Source organism: Nesoenas mayeri, assembly GCF_963082525.1.
Source record: "Nesoenas mayeri genome assembly, chromosome: W".
In the NCBI taxonomy this organism is placed as follows: Eukaryota; Metazoa; Chordata; class Aves; order Columbiformes; family Columbidae; genus Nesoenas; species Nesoenas mayeri.
The window spans coordinates 1,605,574-1,631,750 of record NC_137553.1 but is presented as its reverse complement, the minus strand read 5'-3'; the positions used below and the strand labels follow the sequence as shown (position 1 = coordinate 1,631,750).

Sequence of the window (26,177 nt, the reverse complement as noted above, 5' to 3'; positions counted from 1 at the left end):
TTGACTGAGAACAATGCCTGAATTTTGCCTTCAGGAGAGGACTGAGGAAAGGAGAAGTTCCTGTAATTCTTGTAATCCTCTTGGACAAAGTAAATGACAAAATCAGACTGTTCTCTGATGGGACTGTTTTCAGTCTTGGATACTCTGTGCTTTCCCTTCCTTGAGGCATGGTTAAACTCTTCACGCTATTTTGAGTATTTTCATCAACCAGCACAAAATTCTTTTGTGTAGTTCTGCTCTTTACAAGCTATGACAGCGCAGTCACCAGGGCTTGTGAGCTATCTTGTCTCAATGCTGAAGCCTTTTCCAAAGGCTTGTTAAAGTGTCTGTATTTCGATTCTACAGGCAAAGCTCCCCCAAACCTGCCTCAAGGTGTACCACCCTTGTTGCATAACCAGTATATTGTGGGACCTGGAGGACTTCTGCCTGCCTACCCAGTAAGCAATTTAATTGTTCCTGTCCTTAACTGCTTAATCCTTGGTGCAAGTGGGCCCTCTAGTGCTGTTGCTGCTGTCTATGCCAAGGCATTTCTGTTGGCACATGTTGCACCTGGAATTCTTGTTCTAAATGCTGAAGAATATGCAAAATGTATTCAATGAGGGTTTAATGTTGATAGTAAACTGCAGAACTGTGTGGTACAGACCTGATTTGGCTGCTGCTGAAGCTAAATGTGTGTTGCTATGGTTTTCAGTGGTATCAGGTTTTAGGCCCTTTGAGTAAAATTATTCATCAGGTTTGTGTTACTGGAATAGATTTCATAGAATCATAGAATCATTTTGGTTGGAAGAGACTGTCAAGATTGAGTCCAACCATAACCTAACCTAACCTAACTCTAGCACTAAACCATGTCCCTAAGAACCTCGTCTAAATGCCTTTTAAACACCTCCAGGGATGGTGACTCCACCGCTTCCCTGGGCAGCCTGTTCCAATGCCTGAAAATCCTTTCCGTGAAGATTTTTTTCCTAATATCCAATCTAAACCTCCCCTGGCACAACTTGAGGCCATTTCCTCTTGTCCTATCACTTGCTACTTGGGAGAAGAGACCAACACCCTCCATGCTACATCCCACTTTCAAGTAGTTGTAGACAGGAATAAGGTCTCCCCTCAGCCTCCTTTTCTCCAGGCTAAACAGCCCCAGGTCCCTCAACCACTCCTCATTAGACTTGTGTTCCAGGCCCCTCACCAGCTTCATTGCCCTCCTCTGCACTCTTTCTAGTACTTCAATGTCTTTCTTATGATGAGGGGCCCAAAACTGAACACAGTGTTCAAGGTGGGGCCTCACCAGCGCTGAGTACAGTGGCACAGTCACTTCTCTAGTCCTGCTGGCCACACTATTCCTGATACAAGCCAGGATGCTGGTGGCCTTTTTGGCCACCTGGGCACACTGCTGGCTCATATTCAGCCGGCTGTCAATCAACACCCCCAGATCCATCTCTGCCAGGCAGCTTTCCAGCCACTCTTCCCCAAGCCTGTGGCATTCATGGGCTTGTTATGACCCAAGTGCAGGACCCGGCACTTGGCCTTGTTAAACCTCATACAATTGGCCTCAGCCCAATGATCCAGCCAGTCCAGATCCCTCTGTATGGCCATCCTACCCTCCAGCAGATCAACACTCCCACCCAATTTGGTGTCATCTCCAAACTTACTGAGGGTGCACTCAATCCCCTCATCCAGATCATTGATAAAGAGATTAAACAGGACTGGCCCCAATATTGAGCCCTGGGGAATACCACTCGTGACCAGCCACCAACTGGATTTAGCTCCATTCACCACAACTCTTTGGGCCCAGCCATCTAGCCAATTCTTTATCCATCACAGAGTACACCCATCCTGGCCATGAGCTGCCAGCTCCTCCAGGAGAATGGTGTGGGATATGGTGTCAAAGGCCTTACTGAAGTCTAAGTACACAACATCCACAGCCTTTCCCTCATCTACTAGGTGGGTCATGTTCTCACAGAAGGAGATCAGGTTGGTCAAGCAGGACCTGCCTTTCATAACCCATGTTGACTGGGCCTGATTATATGGTTCTCTTGTAAGTGCCTGTAGTTCCCCGGATCATCCTTCCAGCCCTTCTTGTAGATGGGTGTCATGTTAGCCAACTTCCAGTCAACTGGGTCCTCCCTAGTTAGCCAGGATTGCTTGTAGATAATGGAAAGTGGCTCAGTGATCACCTCTGCCAGCTTCCTCAGCACCCTTGGGTGTATCCCATCTGGCCCCATAGACTTGTGGGTGTCCAAGTGTTGTAGCAGGTCACTAACTATTTCCCCTTGGATTATTGGAGCTTCATTCTGCACCCCATCCCTGTCTTCTGGCTCAGGGGGCTGGGTACCTGGAGCACAACTGTTCTGACTATTAAAGACTGAGGCAAACACAGCATTTAGTACCTCAGCCTTTCACTCATCCTCTGTCACTGTTTCCCTCTGCATCCATCAGGGGATGGAGATTCTCCTTAGCCCTCCTCTTGTTGCTAATATATTTATAGAAACATTTCTTGTTCCCTTTCACAGCAGTGGCCAGACTCAGCTCTAGTTGGGCTTTGGCCCTTCTGATTTTCTCCCTGCATAACCTCACAGAGTTCTTGTATTACTCTTGAGTGGCCTGCCCCTCCTTCCAAAGGTTGTAAATTCTCTTTTTATTCCTACGTTCCAGACGCAGCTCTATTCAGCCAGGCTGGCCTTCTTCCCCACTGGCTCACCTTCCGGCACACAGGGACAGCCTGCTCCTGTGCCTCTAAGATCACCTTATTTAAGAGAGACCAGCCTTCCTGGACTCCTTTGTCCTTCAGGACTGTCTCCCAAGGGACTGCCAACCAGCCTTCTGAACAGGTCAAAGTCTGCCCTTTGAAGTCCAAAGTAACAGTTCTGCTGACCACCCTTCTAACTTCTCCAAGGATAGTAAACTCATTAATTTCATGAACACTATACCCAAGGCAACCTCCAACTGACACATTGCCCACAAGCCCTTCTCTGTTTACAAACAACAGATCCAGTGGGGTTCCTTCCCTGGTAGGCTCACTAACCAGCTGTGTCAGGAAGTTGTCTTCCATGCACTGCAGGAGCCTCCTAGACTGCTTCCTCTCTGCTGTGTTGTATTTCCAGCAGACATCTGGTAAGTTGAAGCCCCTCACAAGAACAAGGGCTAGCAATCGTGAGACTTCTCCCAGCTGCCTGCAGAATATTTCATGTCTCTTCATCCTGGTTGGGTGGTCTGTAACAGACCCCCACCAGGATATCTGCCTTGTTGCCCTTCCCCTTGATTCTTACCCATAGCCACTCAACCCTATCATCAACCTTCTCAAGTGGGGATAGAGGAAAACACTACTTGTGCTCCTGATCCCTTGACCAGTCATCCCAAGGCCCTGAAGTCTCTCTTGATCATCTTTAGTTTTCCCTTTTCAGTTTCATCACTGCCCCCCTGAAAAATTATTAGTGGGTAGTAGTCTGAGGGCCTAACCAGGGCAGGAAGTTTCCTTCTAACATCTTTAACCCTGGCCCCGGGGAGACAGCAGACTTCCCTAAGAAGTGGGTCTGGCTTGCATTTAGGGCCTTCTGTTCCCTTTAGAAGGGAGTTTCCTACAACCACAACCCATCTTTTTTTCTTGGTGGGAGCTGTTTTGATGGAAGGTGCAGGATGACTTATCCCTGCAGCACCTCCAACTCAGTGGAACCACCTCCCTCAGTGTTGTTGTTTGCTTCCACTTGCAAGGCCTCATACCTGTTTTGCAAGGGAACCTGGGAGGGTGAGGTGGTCAGAGTAGGAATCCTCCTCCTTCTGCACCGGGCAGGAACTTGCTGCCATTTCCCCTCATTCCTGAAGTTGCTGCATTCCACATCCTGAACCTCTTGCTTGTTGGACAGAGGCATCTGGGAAGGTGGGCTGGGTAGGGGAATGTTTCTCCTGCCACCCTGTGTGTGGACTTTCTTCCATTCATCCCTTTCCCTTGACCTTCCTTCTTCAGTCAGACAAGGGGAGGATGCAGTAATCCCTTGATCTTCATTTCTTGTTGCTGGTCCTACCTGCCCCCAGTTGGTCAGAGCTTGATCCAACCAGTGTACTACAGTAATGGTTGAAATGTATCATGTCTGTCATACTTTGAAAGACTGTACATAACTTTTTGATGTCTGGCCAGGATCAACGTATTTTTTATTATCTGTTTTTTGAATCAAAAATTTTAATCATTTTTCTGTATCACACTGAATGCAAGGGGATACCATAGGTCATTTTATGGTGTAGTCATTAAATCTTAAATGCTGCTATTCTCAAAAGTAATGATTAAAGCAAAGAAGGCTGTTGCTCTTACTCCCAAATCTGAATGCCCTGTAGATTTTTCACAAGTTGATGAATGATGCATCTGTGAAAACATTATTGAAGACTGGACAGTCACACTCTCCTCAGAGGACTGCTGTCATGAAGAAATAACATCAGAGTGACAAGCCATGTTAAGCTTAGATCTACTGGCCTTAAAATGCTACAGTGTGCCATGATATCACAATGCAACGTATAGCTGTACACATTTAAAATAGACTGGGCCTAGGTCAAACTCTGTTTAAAGCCCCAAATTGGTCAGTATCAGAGAAAAGTGTTATAATTATGTTTTATTTTTATCTGTCTTTAAGCAGATTTATGGTTATGATGATCTCCAGATGCTTCAATCCAGGCTGCCAATGGTAAGTCAATGGCTTGGTTTATTTAATTTTAAACAAGTTGTCTTCAGTGTTGATCATTTATGCAACACAAATTAGTTCATTTGATGGTGATTAAGAGCTTATCCTTATGTTCTATATTATGTTTTTTTTAAATATCCACAAACAGTTTCTCTGGGTGGCATAAATTGATATAGAGCAACTGTTGCATCATGCATTTGTCCATCTGCAAATTTTGTAAATAGAAGCAAGTGCACTTCGTGCTTTTGAGTGAAGAAATTTTTAATCCTTGTAGCAACAGTATGATATCTTGTCAAAACTAGTTGAAATCTGAGCGTGAATGATGTTTTCTTTTACCAAGAGGTAGGGTTGAACAGCAAGTGTACAAATTGGCAGCCAGTAGGTGCTGGTTTTGGAGGCAGAGGTCTTTGCATATGCATCATGGCAACAAATGCAGGTGAGCTGGAGGAGGGAAATTATATGAAGTTTTCTTCCTTACCTTGATCCAGAACATAAATGGTGTTTGAGAGAAGCTGAGAGTTAGATTCACAAGGAGCCTCAGCCTAGATTGTAGAAAGGTAAAGAATTTTGTTTTCAGAAAACTAGGATAAAGAACTTGGAGAGAAAGTTTGCTAGTATGTAACTGAGAAAAGTCACAGGATTAAGTGATGCAGTGTATCTGTAGAGGCAGAAATGGAGTACTGAGCAGTGATCTGGAAAAGAAGTATCACTGGATAAATGCCATAGTTAAAGGTCCAAGCCAGTACCAGGTCTTCCATGTAGAGTCTGGGGACAGCCAGAGTCAGATAGTCAAAGGTGAGTACAGGGGTGTCCCAGACAAAACCCTGTTCAGCTGCACATCCTGAATTTAAAAAATAAAGTTGAGCGCATTAATGAAGGCACTGTCAACTGAATTGAATGGGATTATTTTCAGAGCAGCAAAATGGCAAAATATTTGCAGTTCTGGAACCAGGAGAGACATGGTTACATTGGTAGGAGACAAAATGGAGTGCTATTCAACATTTCTCAGCCTGCGCTTCCCATCTGTTTGCCCAGTTTTTTGTTGCTCTCTGGGCAGGAGTGATTTTCCATGTACCTGTACCGCAGAGCATGCCTCTTGGTGGGGAGGTTTGGTTCTGAGGGTCCAGGAGCTGAGAATTATTGACGTTATTTACATGTAGTGAGATCAAATGGAGAGAAAAAATGAATGGGTAATACTTAATCTAAATTAAATGCAGTAAAGCACATGGAGAAAAAAAATTATATTTACTCAGCCAGCCAGCCACAGTCCAGGAGGTTCCTCCAGTGCATTGACGATAACTTCCTGATGCAAATGGTAGAGGAGCTGACTAGGAGAGGAGCCCTGCTGGACCTCATCCTCACTAACAAGGAGGGGCTGGTTGAAGCAGTAAAGGGCTGCCTTGGTTGCAGGGACCATGAGATGGTGGAGTTCAGGATCTCGTGTGGCAGGAACAGAATAGCAAGAAGAATTGCAACCCTGGACTTCAGCAGGGTAAACTTTGGCCTCTTCAAACAATTACTAGGGGAAATCCCATGGGCAAGGCTGCTTGAAGGCAAAGGAGCCCAAGATAGTTGGTTAGCATTGAGGGATTGCTTCTACCAGGCTCAAGATCAGAGCATCCCGACAGGTAGGAAGTCAAGGAAGGGAGCCAGGAGACCTGTGTGGTGAAACAGGGAACTGCTGGGTAAGCTCCAGTGGAAGAGGAGAGTTTATAGATCATGGAAGACGGGGCTGGCCACTTGGGAAGAATATAAGGCCGTTGTCAGAGGATGCAGGGAGGCAACGAGGAAAGCTAAGGCCTCCTTAGAATTAAACCTGGCGAGAGGGGTCAAGGACAACAGGAAGAACTTTTTCAAATACATGGCAAATAAAACTAACACCAGAGGTAATGTAGGCCCACTGATGAATGAGGTGGGTGCCCTGGTGACAGAAGATACAGAGAAGGCAGAGTTACTGAATGCCTTCTTTGTCTCTGTCTACTCTGCTGGAGGCTGTCCTGAAGAGCCCTGTACCCCTGAGGCCCCAGAGGAAGGCAGGACAATGGAGGAGTTTGCCTTGGTTGATGAGGACTGGGTTAGGGAGCAATTAAGCAATCTGGACATTCATAAATCCATGGCTCCGAATGGGATGCACCCATGGGTGCAGAGGGAGCTGGCTGAGGTCATTGCTGGACCACTCTCCATCATCTTTGCCAAGTCTTGGGAAACGGGAGAGGTGCCTGAGGACTGGAGGAAAGCAAATGTCACTCCATTCTTCATAAAGGGCAAGAAGGAAGGGGAAGTCATGCTTGACCAACCTCATCGCCTTTTATGAAGACATAACGATGTGGATAGATGGTGGCAGAGCGGTGGATGTGGTCTACCTTGACTTTAGTAAAGCATTTGACACTATCTCCCACAGCATCCTCAGCTAAACTGAGGAAGTGTGGTCTGGACGATCAGGTAGTGAGGTGGACTGGGAACTGGCTGAAGAAAAGAAGCCAGACAGTTGTGGTCAATGGGGCAGGGTCCAGTTGGAGGCCTGGATCTAGTGCAGTGCCTCAGGGGTCAGTACTGGGACATGTATTATTCAGTATATTCATCAAAGACTTGGATGAGGGAATAGAGTGCACTGTCAGCAAGTTTGCTGATGACACCAAGCTGGGAGGAGTAGCTGACACACCAGAAGGCTGTGCTGCCATCAGAGACCTGGACAGGCTGGAGAGTTGGGCAGAAAGGCCAACGGCATCCTGGGGTATATTAGAAAGGGGTTGGTCAATAGGTCGAGAGAGGTTTTCCTTCCCCTCTGCTCTGCCCTGGTGAAACCACACCTGGAATATTGTGTCCAGTTCTGGGCCCCTCAGTTCCAGAAGGACAGGGAACTGCTGGAGAGAGTCCAGCGCAGGGCAACAAAGATGCTGAAGGGAGTGGAGGATCTGCTTTATGAGGAAAGGCTGAGGGAGCTGGGTCTCTCTAGCTTGGAGGAGACTGAGGGGTGTGCTCATTAATGTTTACAAATATATAGAGGGTGAGTGTCATGAGGATGGAGCCAGGCTCTTTTTAGTGATAGCCAATGGTAAGACAAGGGGTAATGAGTTCAAACTGGAACACAAGAGGTTCCACTTAAATTTGAGAAGAAACTTCTTCTTGGTGAGGGCAACAGAGCACTGGAACAGGCTGCCCAGGGGGGTTGTGGAGTCTCCTACCCTGGAGGCATTTAAAACCCTCCTGGACACATTCCTGTGTAGCCTCATCTAGGTGTTCCTGCTCTGGCAGGGGGGTTGGACTAGATGATCTTTTGAGGTCCTTTCCAATCCCTAATATTCTGTGATTCTGTGATTATTATCCTGTCCATTCAGTCCAAGAGTAATGCTGAAGAAGAGAAAATGTAAGGATTCATACCTAGTCTGTGTTGCCCTGGAATAGTTTGTGCTGTAAGGTGTTTTCAAGCAGCATAATGAGATGTGAAAAATGTCTGAAGTGGCAAGAGTAGCCAAACTCAGCCTAATCGAAGTGATCTCTGCCTTGTCTCTCCTTCATCAGCTGGTCTAAACTGTTGTTGTGGTTTAACCCGAGCTAGCAATAAAACCACCATAGCTGCTCACTCTACCCTCCCCAAAAAATAGGGGAGAGAATCAAACGAGAAGGGAGAAACTTGGATTGAGATAAACCAAGTTTAATAAAATAACAAAATACTAATACACCACTAGTAAATATATATATAAAATAGAAATAGAATATAAAATAGAAATAGAATATAAAATAAAACCTTTTCAAGGCAGTTCCTCACGAACTCTGTCCACACTGAGCAGCCAGTCTCAGGAAGCAGCACCTGGTCCTGAACAGCTGATTTCAAAGAGAGGAAAAAGGCAAAAAGGCCCAGAGGCCTCTGCAAAATGGCAAAAGGCTGAACTAAACATCCTGAACCAAACTCTCCCTGGCTCCGACAACAAGAGTGAAGAAGAACACGAGAGAGAGACCAGAAGATCCCGACTCTCCTTAAATATGAAACATGACACTAATGGGATGGAATACTCTTATTGATCAGTCTGGATGTCAGTCAAGGTCTGCCCCATCTATGCCCCCTTTCCTCAATGCCTCACACGTGTGGACAGAGCGCTCAGAATGTCCTTGGCTCTCAGACCAGAGCAATGAAAAACATTAACTCTGTCCCAGGGTGTTATTTCTTCTTCTCAAACTAAGTACAAATAATGAGCGGGCCAGCTATGGAAAAGACAGGTTTCTAACTGCATGAAGAAAATTAACTCATTTTCAGTCAAACCAGCACAATCGTGATGGAAGTTGGAAAATGTTGAGGAGATAAGAACCATAGAGATTATTCTGATGACAGTGGCTAAAACCTGACAGAGATTTTCCAAAGAGGTTGAGAAAAGTGCATCCTTGGGGAGAAGCCAAAGAGAAGAGAGGACAGGGCTGTGGGGCCTGGGCTCTGCAGAACCAAGTTTGGAGCAGGGCTTGGAGTAGGTGTTGAGTGGAGGTCAGTTCCCACCACCCCAAAGACTCATTCCTGTGCTTCTAAGACCAGAGGCACTGGCAAGCTTTTTGCAACAGGTCTTCATTTTCCGTTCAATAAATAGGTGAAAGAATAGATAAAAAACATTGTTAAATTAAATAGATAAGTTATATAAATAGATGAGTAGTCAGTGGAGGCTAAGGGTCCATGGCTATTCTTGCAACAGCTCTTGCTGGTCAGGGGAGACGGGAGGACAGAGGTGGGGATAGAGCGGTGCTCCAGAAGTGGTGGTGGTGACGTGGGTGGGACCATGCAGGTTAGTTGGTGTAATTGAGCTAATTGTGCATGATGCAAGTGAGGTTGTGGAGGCATTGGAAGCACGTGCAAGCTTCTAGGTGGTCACGGTCCCAGGTGCAGGGCCTGTGATGGTGGGTGCAGAGGAAGTCCTGGATGTGCCCCAAGTATTTCTTGATGCTGAGCAGCAGGTTGCAGGGCCCTTGGCCTTTGAAGAGCATGCTGTTGGCTGGCACGCATTGCTCAAGCTGCTGGATGTAATGCCAGAGCTGATTGAGGAGTTGATGTTGCGCCTGGGTGTCCCAGTCGTGGAGGGTTCTTGGGCTGCTGAGGGTGGCAAAGAGGTGCTGGAGGATGCAGAGGGTGGTAGCAGCAGCTTGCTGTGAGTGGTTGGTGTGGAGGAGGGTGTCAGGGAAGGGGAAGGGCAAGAGCGTGTACTGGTGGTGGCAGGGTTGTGGTGGGCTGGGATTCATGGTCTGGAGAAGCTGGAGGTGTGGTGGGGACACAGGTCGTGGCAGGTGAGGGCAGTGGCGAGAGCCAGCAGGAGGAGCAGGAGCACCAGGGTGCCATGCTGCAGGCAGGGCTGTGGGGTTGCAGGTGTAGCCATGGTTGTGGGTGCTGCATGGGTGGTGCTGGGCAGGAGCCTGGTCAGGCTTGGTGGTGGCGCAGGTGGGTGCTGTGCTTGGGGTCCTCGCGGGTGGGCAGCTTTATGTGGTGCCACAGCTTTCCCTTCCTCACTTTCTGATTGCAGCAAGTTTCCAGCTGTGTTTTTCAGTTTTGGCTGGTGTCTGTGGTGGTCTTGGGGAAGTGCGTTGGTGGGGTGGCTGTGCTTGAAGAGGGCGGTGGTGATGGCGTGTTGGAGGGAGCTTGGCTGTAGTGGTTTAGTGGGGGATGCGAAAGCACTGGGGCAGAGCCCTTGGGGACAGCTGTGCTGGGGAGGTGTATTAGGGTTTCCTTGTTGCCTGCAGGGCAAGCCATGGTATCTCTTTTCTGCAACTGGATTTTCCCTTCCTGCCCAAGTCTCTTTTCCATTTGTAATACCTTGGTGTTGATCTGTTTTCCTTTCACTTGTGTGTCACCTTTGTTTTCATATTATCTGGTCTTTTCACATTTGGAAGGATTGTGAAATTATGTTGCTTGAAAGAACCTGGGGAAGACCCCTCTTGGGGTGGTGGTGGCAGCTTCTGAGGAGGTGGCTCTGGTTGTAGGTACTTAATGGTTGGATGTGTTCCTGGATGGAGTTTCCCAAGCTCCTTTGTTTGAAACTCCTGAGAATGACAAAAAAGGACTTTTCCTTCAGGAAAAAGGAAGCATTTTGCTCCTCCTCCTGCTGCATTGGGTCCCTGGTGGCGGTCCCATGTGTGTGCCCCTGTAGCAGGAGTCTTGTGTTTTCTCTACCTCCTTGCCTGAGAGCAAACAAGGAAATGCCCCCCATGAGGCTATTTTTAAGTGAAGAGTCTTGTGTTTGGGATGGTCTGTGCCCCTAGAGGAGCGGTGTTCAAGAGTCCTCTGGAGGTGAAGCTGAGCCAGCTAATCTGGTTATAGAGCTCTAGTGGGAAGAGGAGGTGGAGGTTGCACTTGCTAAGGTTTTAAGGTCCCCTTCAACAGCAAGGATCATGTTCTGCTTGTATGAGAGCCACTGCCACATGTTTTATCAGAGCTTTTGGAGCAGGGGAAATGTGTTTGTGGGGGTAATGGCAAGGCAGTGACAAGCTGGGAGCCATGGCCTTGTCAGACAGCATTGTATTGAGAGATGCTGTGTTTGGGGTGCTGGCACATGCATGATGTTTCCCATACCTAGGTGCCGTCACTGCAGGAGGTAGGCTGATGTTGGAGGTCCATGGCTGGACCTTGTCTGTGTTGCCCTAGAATAGTTTGTGCTGCAAGGTGTTTTCAAGCAGTGCAATGAGGCAGTTGTCATGGCAAATGCCTGAAGTGGAAAGAGTAGCCAAATTCAGCCCAATCAAAGCAATCTCTGCTGTGCCTTTCCTTCATAGAATGGTTTGGGTTGGAAGGGACCTTTTAAAGGTCATCTAGTTCAACCCCTCTGCAATGAGCAGGAACATCTTCAACTAGATCAGGTTGCTCAGAGCCCCATCCAGCCTGGCCTTGAATGTCTCCAGGGATGTGGCATCTACCACCTCTTGTGTAAACCAACACAGGCACGTCACAAGAGCCAGAGGCCACAAATGCATTTGCAAAGAGCAAGTTTTATTTTAGTTACCTCTCTACTGGGGGATCTCCGAAGCCACACCTAAGCTCCCAGACAGAGGTGACACAAGTGGGGATGCAGGCGCTGCAGAATTCAGCCCTGGTAGAAGATTGCTGGGCCTGCTGCGTTTGCCTGTATTTCAAGGCTTCAAGCAGATGCAGCCTTCCTCTCTTTCTCACAACAAAGCAGGAATCTCAGCCATAGTGATAAGGTGCCTAGAGTTTCTCACAGGCCTATGTTATCTAACACAGAGGTTCTACTTGTCAAACACACAAGGTCAGTAAAATAATTAGTGTGATGTATGTGCTTTTTCTACACCACAGCTGCAAATCACTTGAGTGTATTTACATTTAACCTCCTTGCCATTCTTGCGCAATTCCCATACACCTCTCTGGGAAACTTATTCCAGTGTTTCACCACCCTCATTGAAAAAAATTTCTTCCTTATATCTACCCTCTTTTAGTTTAAAACCATCACCTCTTATCCTATTGCTACAGGCTCTATTTAAAAGTCTGTCTCTTTCTTATAAGCCCCCTTTAAGTATTGAAAGGCTGCAATAAGGTCTATCCTGGAGCCTTCTCTTCTCCAGGCTAAAGTACCCTAACTCTCTCAGCCTTTCCTCATAGGAGAAGTGTTCCATCCCTCTGATCATTTTTGTGGCCCTCCTCTAGACCTGCCCCAACAGGTCCATATCTTCCTTGTACTGAGGGCTCCAGTGCTGATCATCAGTTGGTCTGAACCAGGATGGAAGGTAGAAAATGTTGAGGAGATAAGGACTGAAGAGATTATTCTGATTATGATGGCTAAAACGTGGCAGAGGTTTTCCAAATAAGTTGAGGAAAGTTCATCCTTGGAGAGGTGCCAAAGAGAAGAGAGGACAGGGCAACGGTGAGAGCTGGTAGGAGGAGCACCAGAGCACCTTACCACAGGTGGAACTGTAGGCTTGCAGGTGCTACCATGGTGGGTCTGTGGGTTCTGTGTGGGTGGTGCTGGGCAGGAGCCTGGTCATGCTCCTGGTGGTGGTGTGGGTAGGCACTATGCCTGGGGTGCTGCTGGGTGGGTGGCTTTATGTGGTACCACGGCTTTCCTATCATCATCATCAGGAGGTGGAGCTGTGTTTCCACCCCTGGGACACTTGATTCCAGGTGTACTGGATGCCCCTCCAAGTGAAAGCAAACTGTGGCCTGCACTCTACTGCCAAAGATATTGAAAAAAAAATGCATTAGCAATGCCAGTTGTGGAATACCATGTGGCTGCCTTGAATTCCAGTTCATATTGCAGTTTAGCATGTCCAGCATGGCAGCACTTAGTGCTGCCATGACTCCATTCAGGCCACAATAGTCTACTGTTAGTCTGCACCCTCCATTGGACTTCCACACTGGCCATATGGGACCGTTAAAGGGTGAATGAGTCTTACTAATCACCCCTTGGCTCTCCAGTTGACAAATCAATTTATGGATGGGAATCAGAGAGTCTCGGTGTGATATTGCCATCAGTGCACCATAGTGGTAGGAATCTGCATCTACTTTTCTTTGATCCTCAGCAATCCTACAACAGAAGGATTCTCCAAGAGACCAGGCAAGGTAGATGATAGCTGTTAAACGTCCTCTGTCTCCATAGCTGCACTGCCAAATGCCCACTGTTACCCTTTTGGGTCCTTAAAATACCCTCTCCTGAGATAGTCTATGCCAAAGATGCACAGAGCATCTGGGCCAGTCACAATGGGGTTGCTTTTGACATTCTTTTCCACTTAGGCTTCCAATACAAACAACTGTTGGGATCCCCCAGTCACTCCAGAAATACTCATGGGTTCTGCCCCTTTATAGTTTGATGGGATTAGGGTTCTGTCACCGTTTACTGCAGGGTGACAATAAACCATGGCAGATACTCTCTGTTAACCCCCTGCCCTCCCCACCAAGGAAAGGCAATAGGAGGAAAAGGGAGAAAGACTTGCAAGTTGGAAAAAGTTAAAAATGCTTTCCTAACGCTACTAATAAATAGAGAAAATAATACAAAATATACAAAAACAATCTTGAATTTCCCGGGGCAGCACTGCCTGGCGGAGCAGGTGCTGTTCTGGCGGCTGCAGGGCAGGCACCCGGAAGTCCTGGGCTGGACTCCGCAGTAAACCAGAACTGGATTCAGAGATGCAGGGTCTGTAATCAGGCCTTGGGTCACAGGCACGACAGGCAGAGTCCTCTTCAGATGCCAGCCATGGTCAAAGAGAGCAAGACCCTCATGATTTCCCACTTTTATAGGGTGTATGACGTGGATGGGATGGAATACTTGGTCAATTTTAGTTACTTGTTCTGTTTGCCCCTCCTTGCAAATACACCCCTCTCACTTATGGGACGTGCAAAATTTATCAGTAACCTTGGCTGTCATAGCAATAAGTCTAAACCTGGGCCTCTTCTGCATACCATTGCTACCATTATCAGCTCTGGAGCGAAGAGTGTCTGAAAAAACATGCAGCCAAATTCAGAAAAGTGTAGTTACTTAGAAGAACTTAGCTGAAAGGAAAATTCACTAAAAGATAAACTGTTGTGTTTTTTTTTTTTTTTTAACAAAACCAGGACAGGTACACTGTGCACCGGTGTCTACTAGATCTTTATACTTCTGGGAGTGTGATGTGCCAGGCCATTGAATCCATACAGTCTGGTAAACTCAGTTGGCCCTTTCCCTCTGCGTGGCTGGAGGCAGGGCTTCTCTAATAGGCATCAATGAATGGGTTCGTGTTACTTACTTCTTGTGAGTATAGATTAGAAGTTCCTACAAGAGGATCAGAAGCCCTCCTACCCCATCTGGGGAACTGCCCACTGGAGACTAGAGCAGCAATTCTCCTGGGAGAACCCCCAGTTTTTCCTTGCAACTCACATACTCCTTCCTCTAGTATTGAGGTAGATTTTCCATCCCACTTCCTCATGTCTTCTGCATGGCCAAACAGGAAAAAACACAGGGTGTCCCATTTTGTGTACCTTTTACATCCTCTCTTGAGCAGGGGAAGTCTGTTCCTAATAGCTGAGATATTGGTTCATATAGGTGGAGAGTAGGCTCTGTCCTCTTTGAGTTGCTTGATTTCCTGTAACAGTTTTTTGAAACGGTCTTCAGATTTCTTGGACAATCTCTCCACATCCAAGATGCAGGCCCATAGGTAGGAAGTGAGATTGTCCTCGTAGTTCTGGAGTTGGCCAGCCACACAATTCACTGTTGGGTCATGATCTGGCATATGACAGTGGTGCGCTCTGTGCAAATTTCCTCCACGTGGGTCGTCTACATTCGACTTCGTCTGGATCTGTGGATGTCTGCAGGTCTTCCAGGTCAGAATAAATCATTTCCCACACAGCTAATTCCCTCAGGTACTGTGTTTGAGCGATAAAGGACTCAGCAAACATTTTGATTCAATGTGAATCACGCAAAGCCATTTATTACAGAAACAAGCCTCCTTATATATGCAACTATATTCTAATCACGCGTCCACACTCCAAGCATGGATTCGCTAAATGAGTATCATGGGCTGTCCATGCACTGGAGTCTCACTGATGATACATCCGATGATTCACGCCACGCCAGGACCCCACTGATTGAGGAACGCCCCTCTTTCTCATAGCAGATTCTGTTCTCAGCTTCTCGAAGCGGCCTTGAGATTCCTTTGAGCCTGACTAATTCAGCAACAAATCTTTATCTATCAAAACCCCTCCACAGTACTGGATACCTCTCTCCACGGTGGTCCACTTGTCTGGGTGACCTACAACATTGTCCTTGAAGAAGGGGTACCTTGCCCTCATGGCTCACAGTAGTCACCTCCAGAAGTTATGGGATTGTGCCTCTCTTGCAATTGCCCTGTCAAGGACTGCTTCCCTAGACAGAGATCCCAGCTGCCTGGCTTCTCTACCCTCTTGTTTTGGGCCACTAGCTCCATTATCCCATCATTGGAGCAGCCATGTGACGATGTTCTTGCCTTCAAGATGGCCGAAATCTGTTCATATATCTTGCAGCTCACTCTGGGAAATGGATTGGGTGATTAGCTCTTGCTCCACCTCTTGTCATGATGAGGGCCCAGTTTCTCCTTCCTCCTCCCCCATGCAAGCTGATTTTTTTTGTGTATTTCTTCTGTACAGGGGTGACTGATACCGACACGAGTTGGTAGTCTGCATAACCGGTGTCTGAGTAGCCACAGTGTGTGCTGCAGGGGTTTGAGTGGCCACAGTGGCTGTTGCGGGGGTTGCAGTAGCTGCAGTGTGTATTGCTGAGTTCGAGTAGCCTCAAAGCCTGTTGCGAGATTTGGAGTAGCTGCAGTCCTCCTAAATAGTCTTATCACCCTGAACAAAACCTGACACACATTAAGAAGACCTAGCAATGCCAACATGTTACGTTCAACATCCCAAGGATATTCAAAATTCTTAAAAACAGCTGTAATTTGCCCTAACAAAAAAAAAAAAGAGGAAGGTGTACTTAGCTCTTCTATAGGTTGGCTCTTCTGAATAAAAAAAAACAAAAAATCATCCACGAAACACAAAAGGTGTGATTTTCTTTCATTTCAACTGGAGGGCTCCCCAAGTATGGCAATAATTAATATAGATACCCTATCATCTTAAGTATAAATATGTAGGCCAGTGCTACACAGCACAACAAAGTGATTATTTTAAACCGGCTTTTAGAGGTGATGAACCACACATGAATACTGGTAAAACGTGCCCACAACAAGTAAGGTATTACAGAACACAATTCTGAGAACAAATAAGACAGCAACGTGAACAGCATCTTTAAACCTATATAATGAATGCAATCTGCTTTAACACCGCTAGATGGCCCCCGGAGGCACACAGATCTGTTGTTATCTCAACCCTTCAAACTGGCACACGGCCCAGAAATCAAACTCAGGTTGCAGCGATGAGAGCACAGAATCTTAGCCCCTTTGCCCCACGTTGAGCACCAAAAAGGACTGTTGTGGTTTAACCGCAGCTGGCAACTAGGACCACGGCAACTGCTTGTTCACACCCCCCCCCCCCTCCCCAAATGGCATGGAAGGAGAGAATAGAAAGGGAAGGGAGAAACTCATTAGTTTAATTAAGAACAGTTTAATAAGACAACAAAAGAAGATTCTAAGATAAAATAATAATATTATTAATGGGCTTCTACTAATAATAATTATTATTTATATATATAAAAAAATAAGTAATGCACACAACAATTGGTCATGAACACTGGTCCCATGCACCTGATCCCGGAAGAGCAGAGATCTGCACAGCAATTCACACTTAAACATGATCACACTAAACAGCCAATCCCAGAAAAGAGAGCACACTGGTCCTGAAATGCTGATCCCTAAAAGAGAGCAAACAAGGCAAAAGGTCAAGCTAACTAGCTGGAAAAGCTGGCTCCGGATATATACAGAGTATGACGCTAATGGTAGGGAATATCTCATTGACCAGCCTGGATGTCAGTCTAGGTGCTGTCCTGTCCATGCCCCCTCCCAGGTGCTATTTGCACCCACAGCTGGAAAGTTGAGAAACTTCTTGGTCTCCTTGGCAACAGCCAAAACATCAGTGAGTTCTCACATTCTTATCATACTGACTCTAAAACACAGTCTAGCTACTGGAAAGAAGAGCATGGGAAGTTCAGTGTGTTATCCCATTTTTCTCATACTAAATCCAAAACAAAAGTCCATGCTAGCTACTAAAAATAAAAGATTCTAAGGACCGTGAAGAAAATTAATTCAATCCCAACAGAAACAGTACAGTGTAGTATCTAGAAAGCTGCTTGGTGGAGCTTAAATATGTTACATCAGATCACTTATCATTTTTCAGTCCTTTTCTGTCTCACCTTTTGAGTCTATTCTTGATATTTCTGTGGCAGAATGCAACCCTCCTCCCCCCCGCCTCTCTCCCCCCTCTTCTGCCCCCACTCTCCCCCTCCCTCCTTCAGTATGGAGGAGTGGGCACATCCCCCTCTCTCCTGGCTGCCGTGGGCCTAACAGCTTCTTTGTCTGGCCCCAGAGCACCCTGACCAGAGTCGTTAGTGGCAAAAGCCGCTGGGCGCCCACACCCAGGGTGGGGGATGTTTTTGGGGGGCTTCCAGGAATAGGAGGAATGACTGCAGTCAGGTCAAGGTCTCTTAAAAACGGGACTCTCGTTTAAAACTTCCCTTTGGCCGGAGTTTTCTCGGAGCACGAGCTTAGTCGCTGCCGCCAGGAGCCACGGCCCCCCCCAGCTCCCCGGAACGGAATCTCCGCTTGCCTCGCCGCCACGGCTGTGAGTAAAACTTCTCGCAGGATTGCGAGTATATTTATACTTTCTGTGCATGTTTGCACACGTACTTTAAATTATTTCCTCGCACAATTGCGAGTGTATTACAAATTTACCCTCGCGGAATCACGAGCGTACACTTTCCGTACTCATTACAAGTACGCGTATCTCTTTAAAATAATTCTGCGATAGGCTTGGGCAAGTGTGTGCTTCTCCGGGACTCAGGGGCGACTCCGGCATTGTTTTGAGTGAAGCCACGTGCATGCACTCTGTGGACCGCCTGTTGTAGTGGTTGCTGCCCCTAAATAAATTTCCTCAGCTGATATTCGAACCTGTATTTAAGTCACTTTTGGAATATTAAAACCCTGTTCTCACCAGTTTAATAAAGGTTGCTTTGGACCCTGTTGTCCCTTAAATTAACCTCGGGGTAATATTCCGTGACAATTTCAGTTTTGACTTTATGCACTTTCTACTGTATGCTTTCTGTAAGTCAGGAAATACCTGTGTAGTTTGAAGAGCAGAGTATCTCTTTTGATGTTTTACTATGGGTGGGCATGAAGTACGAAGATAACTGGCTTGCACTCATATTTTTTAATGATTTTTGTTTTGAATGTGTGTATGCATAGGTGTGTGGGATAGGGATATGCAGTGCTGATGTGGTTTTCCCCCACCTGAGGGGCAGTGGGAATAATTGCAATCCTTACACCCTGATTTCATGTGGATTTGGTTATGTTTTGTCTGGTTTATATAGAGGAAAACACTAGTGTGTCAGTTCCAGTTTATATCCACCAACTGTCATGGTTTAACCCCAGCTGGCAACTATGACTGTGGTAGCCACTCACTCACCCATCCAAGTGGGATGGGGGAAAGAATCGAAAGGGAAGGGAGAAACTCATGGGTTGAGATAAGAGCAATTTAATAAGATAACACACCCACACCAAAAAAAAAAAAAAGCAAATATAAAAATAAGTGATGCACAAGGCAATTGCTCACGAATACTGGTCCCATGCAGCTCATCCCAGAAAGGTGGAAATCTGAACACAAAATTACTGAGCCAGCAAGCAAAGTCAGCTCCAGATATATATGGAACTTGATGCTAATGGTAGGGAAAGTTCATTAACCTGCCTGGATGTCAAGCCAGGTATTGTCCTGTCTGTGCCCTCTCCCAGCTGCTATGCACCTACAGCTGAAAAGTTGAGAAACTCCTTGGTCTCCTTGGCAACAGACAAAACATCAGTGAGTTCTCACACTCTTTTCATACCAATTCCAAAACACAGTCCAGCTACTGGAAAGAAAACATTAACTCTATCCCAGGAAAAAAGCAGAGTGTTACCACATTATTCTCACACTAAATCCAAAACAAAAGACTGTGCTAGCTACTAAAAATAAATGATTCTAACTACTATGAAGGAAATTAACTCAATCCCAGCTAAACCATCGCACCAAATCCTGTTCAGATCTCTTCTCCAAATCTGCTTTTTGTGTCATTTTCCTTGGAAGAAGATGGGAGCACTGCTTTTGAGTAACCTGCAAAAACTTTTAATAGGAATTTCATTGTGTTTTTTTAAGTGATTCATACCAGAATTGGTGAGGTGGGATTACCTGGGAAGGATAGAGTGATGAAATATGTCACCATTTCAAGTCACAGAAAACACCTGCAATACTAAATCTTTGCTGGATTATTTCATATTCAGCGATGAAGGACTGGGTGTAGGACACAGAGTGGTGATGCTCAGAAATGCAACAAAGTGGAAGGTACTGTCAACTCTGAGAAAGCATTTGAGATGCAGGGGAATTCACAGAGGCAGGTATGAAGAAGGATGCTTTTCCAGTCTTGAAGACTCTGTGGAAATGGACATGTTAATAGTTAAAGCATTAAGTCTTAATGGATTGGAAGTGGTGAGGAGTAAACCATGAGAATTAGGAGGAGAACCGCTTATTAGAGTACCAGCCCCACATGTGGAGTTCATCCAGAGAGGGAAAGGCAAACTTTTCTATTTTTCTCCCAAACTGAAGACAAAATGCTGCTTTGGTTTTGGTTGCATGTCCTGTCATCTCTGAGTGCAAGCTTTCTAGGGTGAGGATTGTCTTGCCTTCCTGTAGATGACCTAGAAGAATGATCTAAGGCAGTGGTCTCCACCTTTTTTGGTCACACACCCCATCAGTAATAAGTTTGTGAGCACTCCAAATATATTTTTATTTCTAATTTATATACCTATACTACTGTACTAATATGTATGTTATAAAAAATACACAAAAATAAATTTTAAAGGATGAGAGGTTAAACAAACACTATTAAAAAAATAAATTATTAATGGTACCAAAACCATTTTCTTCATGCACCCCAGTGGATTGTCTTGTGTACCCCACTTCGGAGACTACTGATTTGAGGTCTCCTGTAATGCAGTTTAAATAAATTTTACAGTCATCAGGTGGTAACTCTTTTTCTCCAGTATTTTTTTAATGTTTGTGCTATTTTCCTAGCTGGCATTTTTACTTTTAGAAAACAGGGCATGGTACAAGGTACCATTAGACTACATCCACATTGTGATTATGGTCCTAGCCTGACCCCAGGTCTTTGGCCCCTGATGGTCTGTTGCTCTTCCAGGCACAGTCTCGCTGGAATATGACAGCTTAGAGCTGAGAGTTGGGATGGCAACTTCTATTAAGAGATTTAAGTATTTGCATATGATATTTAAAATGTCTATAAAATAGGTTTATTTTGAAGTTGAGGATCTAAGTAAATCTTTAGCTCTGCTGTAAGCTATAGGGTCAGCTTCTGCCCAAGCTTCCTTTCGTTCTTACTTTTTAAATTTTCTCATGTATATAATACAGGGTTCATAAGAGTTGTCCAGCTCTGTTACAGTTTCAACTATTAATAAACAATTTTTTTCTCTTTCTAAGGATTACTATGGAATTACATTCCCTGCTCCTGCAGCCTTGACAGGCAGAGATGGGAGCCTTGCTAACAATCCATACTCAGGTGAGTGTTTTTTAAAGATGACAATGGTGAGATGTGCTGGTTATCCTGCCATTGCTGAAAGAAGAGTCATTTTTCCCTTCTGTAAGCAGTTAAACCCATCAGTCCAAACTAAACAAAATCAAGCAATTCCCTTTCAACCCTGATGCTTTTTTTTTTAACTTCATGGTTTTGGTCAGTAATTCAGATGTGATTTCTTCTGGGAGTAAGTTGGATAGCCTTTGAGAATAAGTGCAAAATTGTTACGAATGCAAATGGAGTGTTATCTAGTGCCCTTCCCAAGCACATACAGGTCCTTGAAAAATATTCCATAGCTTAGTCATTCTTCTTGAAATTCAGCTGGCTTGCTTTCCTTTTTTGGCTCTGGAATAGACCCCCCCCCCCCCCCAGCAGCTCCTCATACTTTGTTACTGCTATTTTAGCACTTGTAGCACTTTAGCAACTCATCAGTCGCTGAGGGGAGCTGCTCCGGAGCTGACCCAGTCTGCAGTGCAGCAGCAGCTCTCTGTGCAGAGAGGGTTTTCCTGAGGCAGGGGAATGCCAGGGCAGCGGCAAGACCCGCTGGGAAACTGCAGTTCTATCATGGGAGTCACTGATGAGACCTGGGCATTGCCAGGGAAACACTTACCATACCTATAAAAAGCTGCCTAGGGAGTGCTAGCGACCAGGAGTGCTACGAACAGAGTGGGCAGAGCGTGGCATGGCAGTTTACACAGAAGGGCATGCAGAGAGGGTGGAGAAGGTCTGCCAGCTCAACTAGGGAGTAATGGTATCCACCTGGCAGAAAGCCATTGCGTCTGTAAGGTCAGCGCCCGTGACTAATCATGCAACTACTCAAACTGAGACCCGGTGGGAAGATGCTGCCACCCAGATGTCAGGCTGCAGGGTGTGCCTTGCTCTTAAACCAATACTGGATGGCAGCAGTGAGCACAGCTGTGGGAGGTGTGCCCAGGGAGAGGAACTCCTCTGCTTAGTGACAGAGCTCCTGGAGGAGGTGAGTAGGTTGAGGAGTATCAGGGAACACAAGAGGGAGATAGACCACTGGAGTCACACCCTACCTTCCCTGAGGCAGGCCCAGTGGGTAGGCAGGGTGCATGGTACCGAGGACACCCTCTCTGCATGGTGGAACATAGTGACTCAAGGGATAGGGGGTAATGGCACTATGTTCCTGCCCTGCACAGAAGAGTCTCTGCTGTGGCTACCCCACCTACCCAGGTTCCCTTGCACAACAGGTATGAGGCTCTGCAAGTGGAACCGAACGACACTATTAAGGAAGATGGTACAACTAAGTTGGAGGTGCTGCAGAGGTTAAGTCGGTCTGCACCTGCCATCAAAACTCCTGCTATAAAGAAAAAAAGACAGGTTGCTATCATAGGAGACTCCCTTCTGAAGGGAACAGAAGGCTCTATATGCAGACTGAACCCACTTCCTAAGGAAGACTGCTGCCTCTTTGGGGCCAGGTTAAAGATGTGAAGAGAAAACTTCCTGCCCTGGTAAGGCCCTCAGATTATTATCCATTATGGATTTTTCAAGTAGGAAGTGATGAGGTTGCAGTGGGAAATCCTAAGGCAATCAAGAGGGACTTCAGGGCCTTGGGATGACTAGTTAAGAGATTAGGAGCACAAGTAGCGTTCTCTTCTGTCCTTCCAGTTGCAGGGAACGATGAGAGAAGATACAGGAAGACCCACCAGATCAATAACAGGCTGCGGGACTGGTGTCACTAGCAGAATTTCGGGTTTTTTGATCATGGCTCAGTTTACATGACATCTGGCCTGCTGGCGACAAATGGGATGCACCTGTCTGAAAGGGGGAAAAGGATCCTTGGACAGGAGTTAGCAGGGCTCATTGAAAGAGCTTTAAACTAGATTTGAAGGGGGAAGGGGAGAAAACCAAGCACAGCAGAAACAAACCCAAGCATGGCATGCCAATGGTAGAAGGATGGGGTGCTAGCAAGGCCCTTTGGTCTGCTGTCTCAGTGGAGGTAGGGGATGAAGAACCATATGGCAGCAAAGACACAAGGGTTATTGATGTGTTAGAAACCAGGGAGGCATCTGAGAATGGCCATGAAGGAATTAGGGCTTCTCCCCACAAAAAGGTGAAGGGATCAATAGCTCAGTGGAAGTGTACCTATAACAATGTATGCAGCATGAGCAACAAAAAGGAGGAGCTGGAAGCCATTGTGCAGCAGAAAACCTATTATATAGTTGACATCACAGGAACAGCACACAACTGGAGTGCTGCATTGGATGGCTATAAACTCTTCAGAAGGGATAGGCAAGGACGGAGAGGAGGTGAGGTAGCCTTGTGTGTTAGGGAGTGTTTTGATTGTCTGGAACTTGAGGAGGGTGAGGTTGAGTGTTTATGAGTAAGAAGGGGGGGAAGACCAACAAGGCAGGTATCCTAGTGGGCGTCTGTTACAGACCACCCAACCAGGATGAAGAAACAGATTAAATATTCTGCAGGCAGCTGGGAGAAGTCTCACGATTGCTAGCCCTTGTTCTTGTGGAGGGCTTCAACTTACTAGATGTCTACTTGAAATACAAAACAGCAGTCTAGGAGGCTCCTGGAGTGTATGGAAGACAACTTCCTGACACAGCTGGTTAGTGAGCCTACTAGGGAAGGTGCCCCATTGCACCTGTTGTTTGCAAACAGAGGAAGACTTGTGGGTGATGTGACAGTCAGAAGTCACCTTACGCATAGCGATCATGAAATGATCGAGTTTTCTATTTTTGGAGAAGGAGCGGGATCAGCAGAACTGCTACCTTGGACTTCTGAAGAGCAGACTTTGACCTGATTAGGAGGCTGGATGGCAGAGTCCCTTGGGAGGCAGTCCTGAAGGACAAAGGAGTTCAGGAAGGCTGGATATTCTTTAAGAAGGAAATCTTAGAGGCATAGGAGCAGGCTGTCCACATATGCTGAAAGATGAGCTGGCAGGGAAGAAGACCAGCCTGGCTGGACAGAGAGCTTCGACTGGAACTCAGGAATAAAAGGAGAATTTATAACCTTTGGAAGAAGGGGCAGGCAACTCAGAAGAACTACAAGGATGCCATGAAGTTATGCAGGGAGAAAATTAGAAGGGTCAAAGCCCAACTAGAGCTGGGCCTGGCTACTGCTGTAAAAGGGAACAAAAAATGATTATATAAATACATTGGCAACAAAAGGAGAATCTCCACTCTCTGGTGGATGCGCGGGGAAACATTGTGACAGAAGATGAGGGAAAGGCTGAGTTACTAAATGCCTTGTTTGCCTCAGTCTTTAATAGTAAGGCCAATTGTGCTCCAGGTACACAGCCCCATGAGCCAGAACACAGACATGGAGAGCAGAATGAAGCCCCAATAAGGGAAATAGTTAGTGACCTGCTACACCACTTAGGCACGCACAAGTCTATGGGGCCAGATGGAATACTTCCAAGCGTTCTGAGGGAGCTGGCGGAGATACTCACCAAGCCACTTTCAATTATTTATCAGCAGTCCTGGATAAGCAGAGAGGTCTCAGTTGACTGGAAGTACACAAATGTGACACCCGTCTACAAGGAAGGAGGATCCAGGGAATTACAGGCCTATTGGTCTGACCTTGGTGCCAGGCAAAGTCACGGAACAGATCATCCTGAGTGCCATCATGTAGCACATACAGGACAACCAAGCGATCAGGCCCAGTCATCATGGGTTATGAAAGACAGGTCCTGCTTGACCAACCTGGTCTCCTTCTGTGAAAAAGTGACCCACTTAGTGGATGAGGGAAAGGGTGTCCATGTTGTATACTTGCATTTCAGTAAAACCTTTGACACTTTCCCACAGCATTGTCCTGGAGAAGCTGGCAGCTCATGGCCAGGATGGGTGTACTCTGCGATGGATAAAGAACTGGCTGGATGGCTGGGCCCAAAGAGTTGTGGTGAATGGAGTCAAATCCAGTTGGTGGCCGGCCACAAGTGATGTTCCCCAGGACCCAGTATTGGGGCCAGTCCTGTTTAATCTCTTTATCAATGATCCGGATGAGGGGATTGAGTGCACCCTCAGTAAGTTTGGAGATGACACCAAATTGGGTGGGAGTGTTGATCTGCTGGAGGGTAGGATGGCCATACAGAGGGATCTGGACTGGCTGGATCATTGGGCTGAGGCCAATTGTATGAGGTTTAACAAGGCCAAGTGCTGGGTCCTGCACTTGGGTCACAACAACCCCATGCAATGCTACAGGGTTGGGGAAGAGTGGCTGCAAAGCTGCCTGGCAGAAAAGGACCTGGGTGTGTTGGTTGACAGACAGCTGAATATGAGCCAGCAGTGTGCCCACGTGGCCAACAGGACTAAGGGAAGTGATCATCCCTGTGTACTTGGCACTGGTGAGGCCGCACCTCGAATACTGTGTTCCATTTTGGGCCCCTTACTACAAGAAAGACCTTGACGTGCTGGAGAGAGTTCAGAGAAGGGCAATGAAGCTGGCTAAGGCTCTGGAGAACAAGTTTTATGAGTAGTGGGTTCGTTTAATCTGGAGAAGAAGAGGTTCAGTTGACTACCTGCAAGTTCAACTACCTGAAAGGAGGTTACAGCATGGAGGATGTTGGTCTCTTTTCCCAAGTAGCAAGTGATGGGACAAGAGGAAATGGCCTCAAGGTGCACCAGGGGAGGTTTAGATTGGATATTAGCAAAAATTTGTTCACAGACAGGGTTGTCAGGCATTGGAACAGGCTGCCCAGGGAAATGGTTGTGTCACCATCCCTGGAGGTGTTTAAAAGTTGCATAGATTATATTTTTAGGGATATGGTTTAGAGCCAGTGTTAGGTTAATGGTTGGACTTGATGATCTTGAGGGTCTCTTCCAACCAAAATGATTTGATTATTCTGTGTTCCCAGCAGGAGCTGCATCTGGCAGGCTCTCCCTCACCGTCCCCAAATCTAATGGACTTCATTCCCGGAAGTGTGTCATCTAAGAAGCCCTTCCTCATTCCTTCTCTTGCTCTTTTTTTATCAGCCTATAAACATTACATCAATGGATTTTCAGCCACTGGTTTTCTTTCACTGACATCTGATTACAGCTTAAAACTGTAGCCATAGGTGTTATAATTCCTATAAAGCCGTTATTAAGTGTTGTCATACTTTTTGGTAACCAACATAAAGGAATACTAGTTGGGAATGAGATAGATGCGACTGATATATTTCACCTCCCAAAAAACACGTGAACAAGCTGCTCTGTAGGCTGCCAGAAAATGCAAGTGTTTGGGAGTTTCCTGCTGCATAACCGCTTCTCTCGGGGCCTGCGATGCAAGGCTTGCTTTCCTGGCCTTCAGTTACTGTCTCCAGAACTTTGGTGATGTGAGGAACTGGACATCTAACTAA

General features: G+C 46.4%; 1 protein-coding gene across 2 annotated transcripts in view; it reads left to right on the top strand.

Moving 5' to 3' along the window:
• LOC308051366 (ubiquitin-associated protein 2-like) overlaps positions 1-26,177 on the top strand; it is a 131,974-nt gene that overhangs the window by 95,984 nt on the left and 9,813 nt on the right. The window contains exons 21-23 of one of the 2 annotated variants that reach the window (XM_080361750.1): positions 346-437; positions 4,620-4,667; positions 20,773-20,851. In XM_080361750.1, coding sequence (XP_080217876.1) covers positions 346-437; positions 4,620-4,667; positions 20,773-20,851 — 219 coding nt within the window. Of the gene's footprint in view, positions 1-345; positions 438-4,616; positions 4,668-20,772; positions 20,852-26,177 lie in introns of both variants that reach the window. The other variant, XM_080361749.1, reaches the window with a different exon arrangement.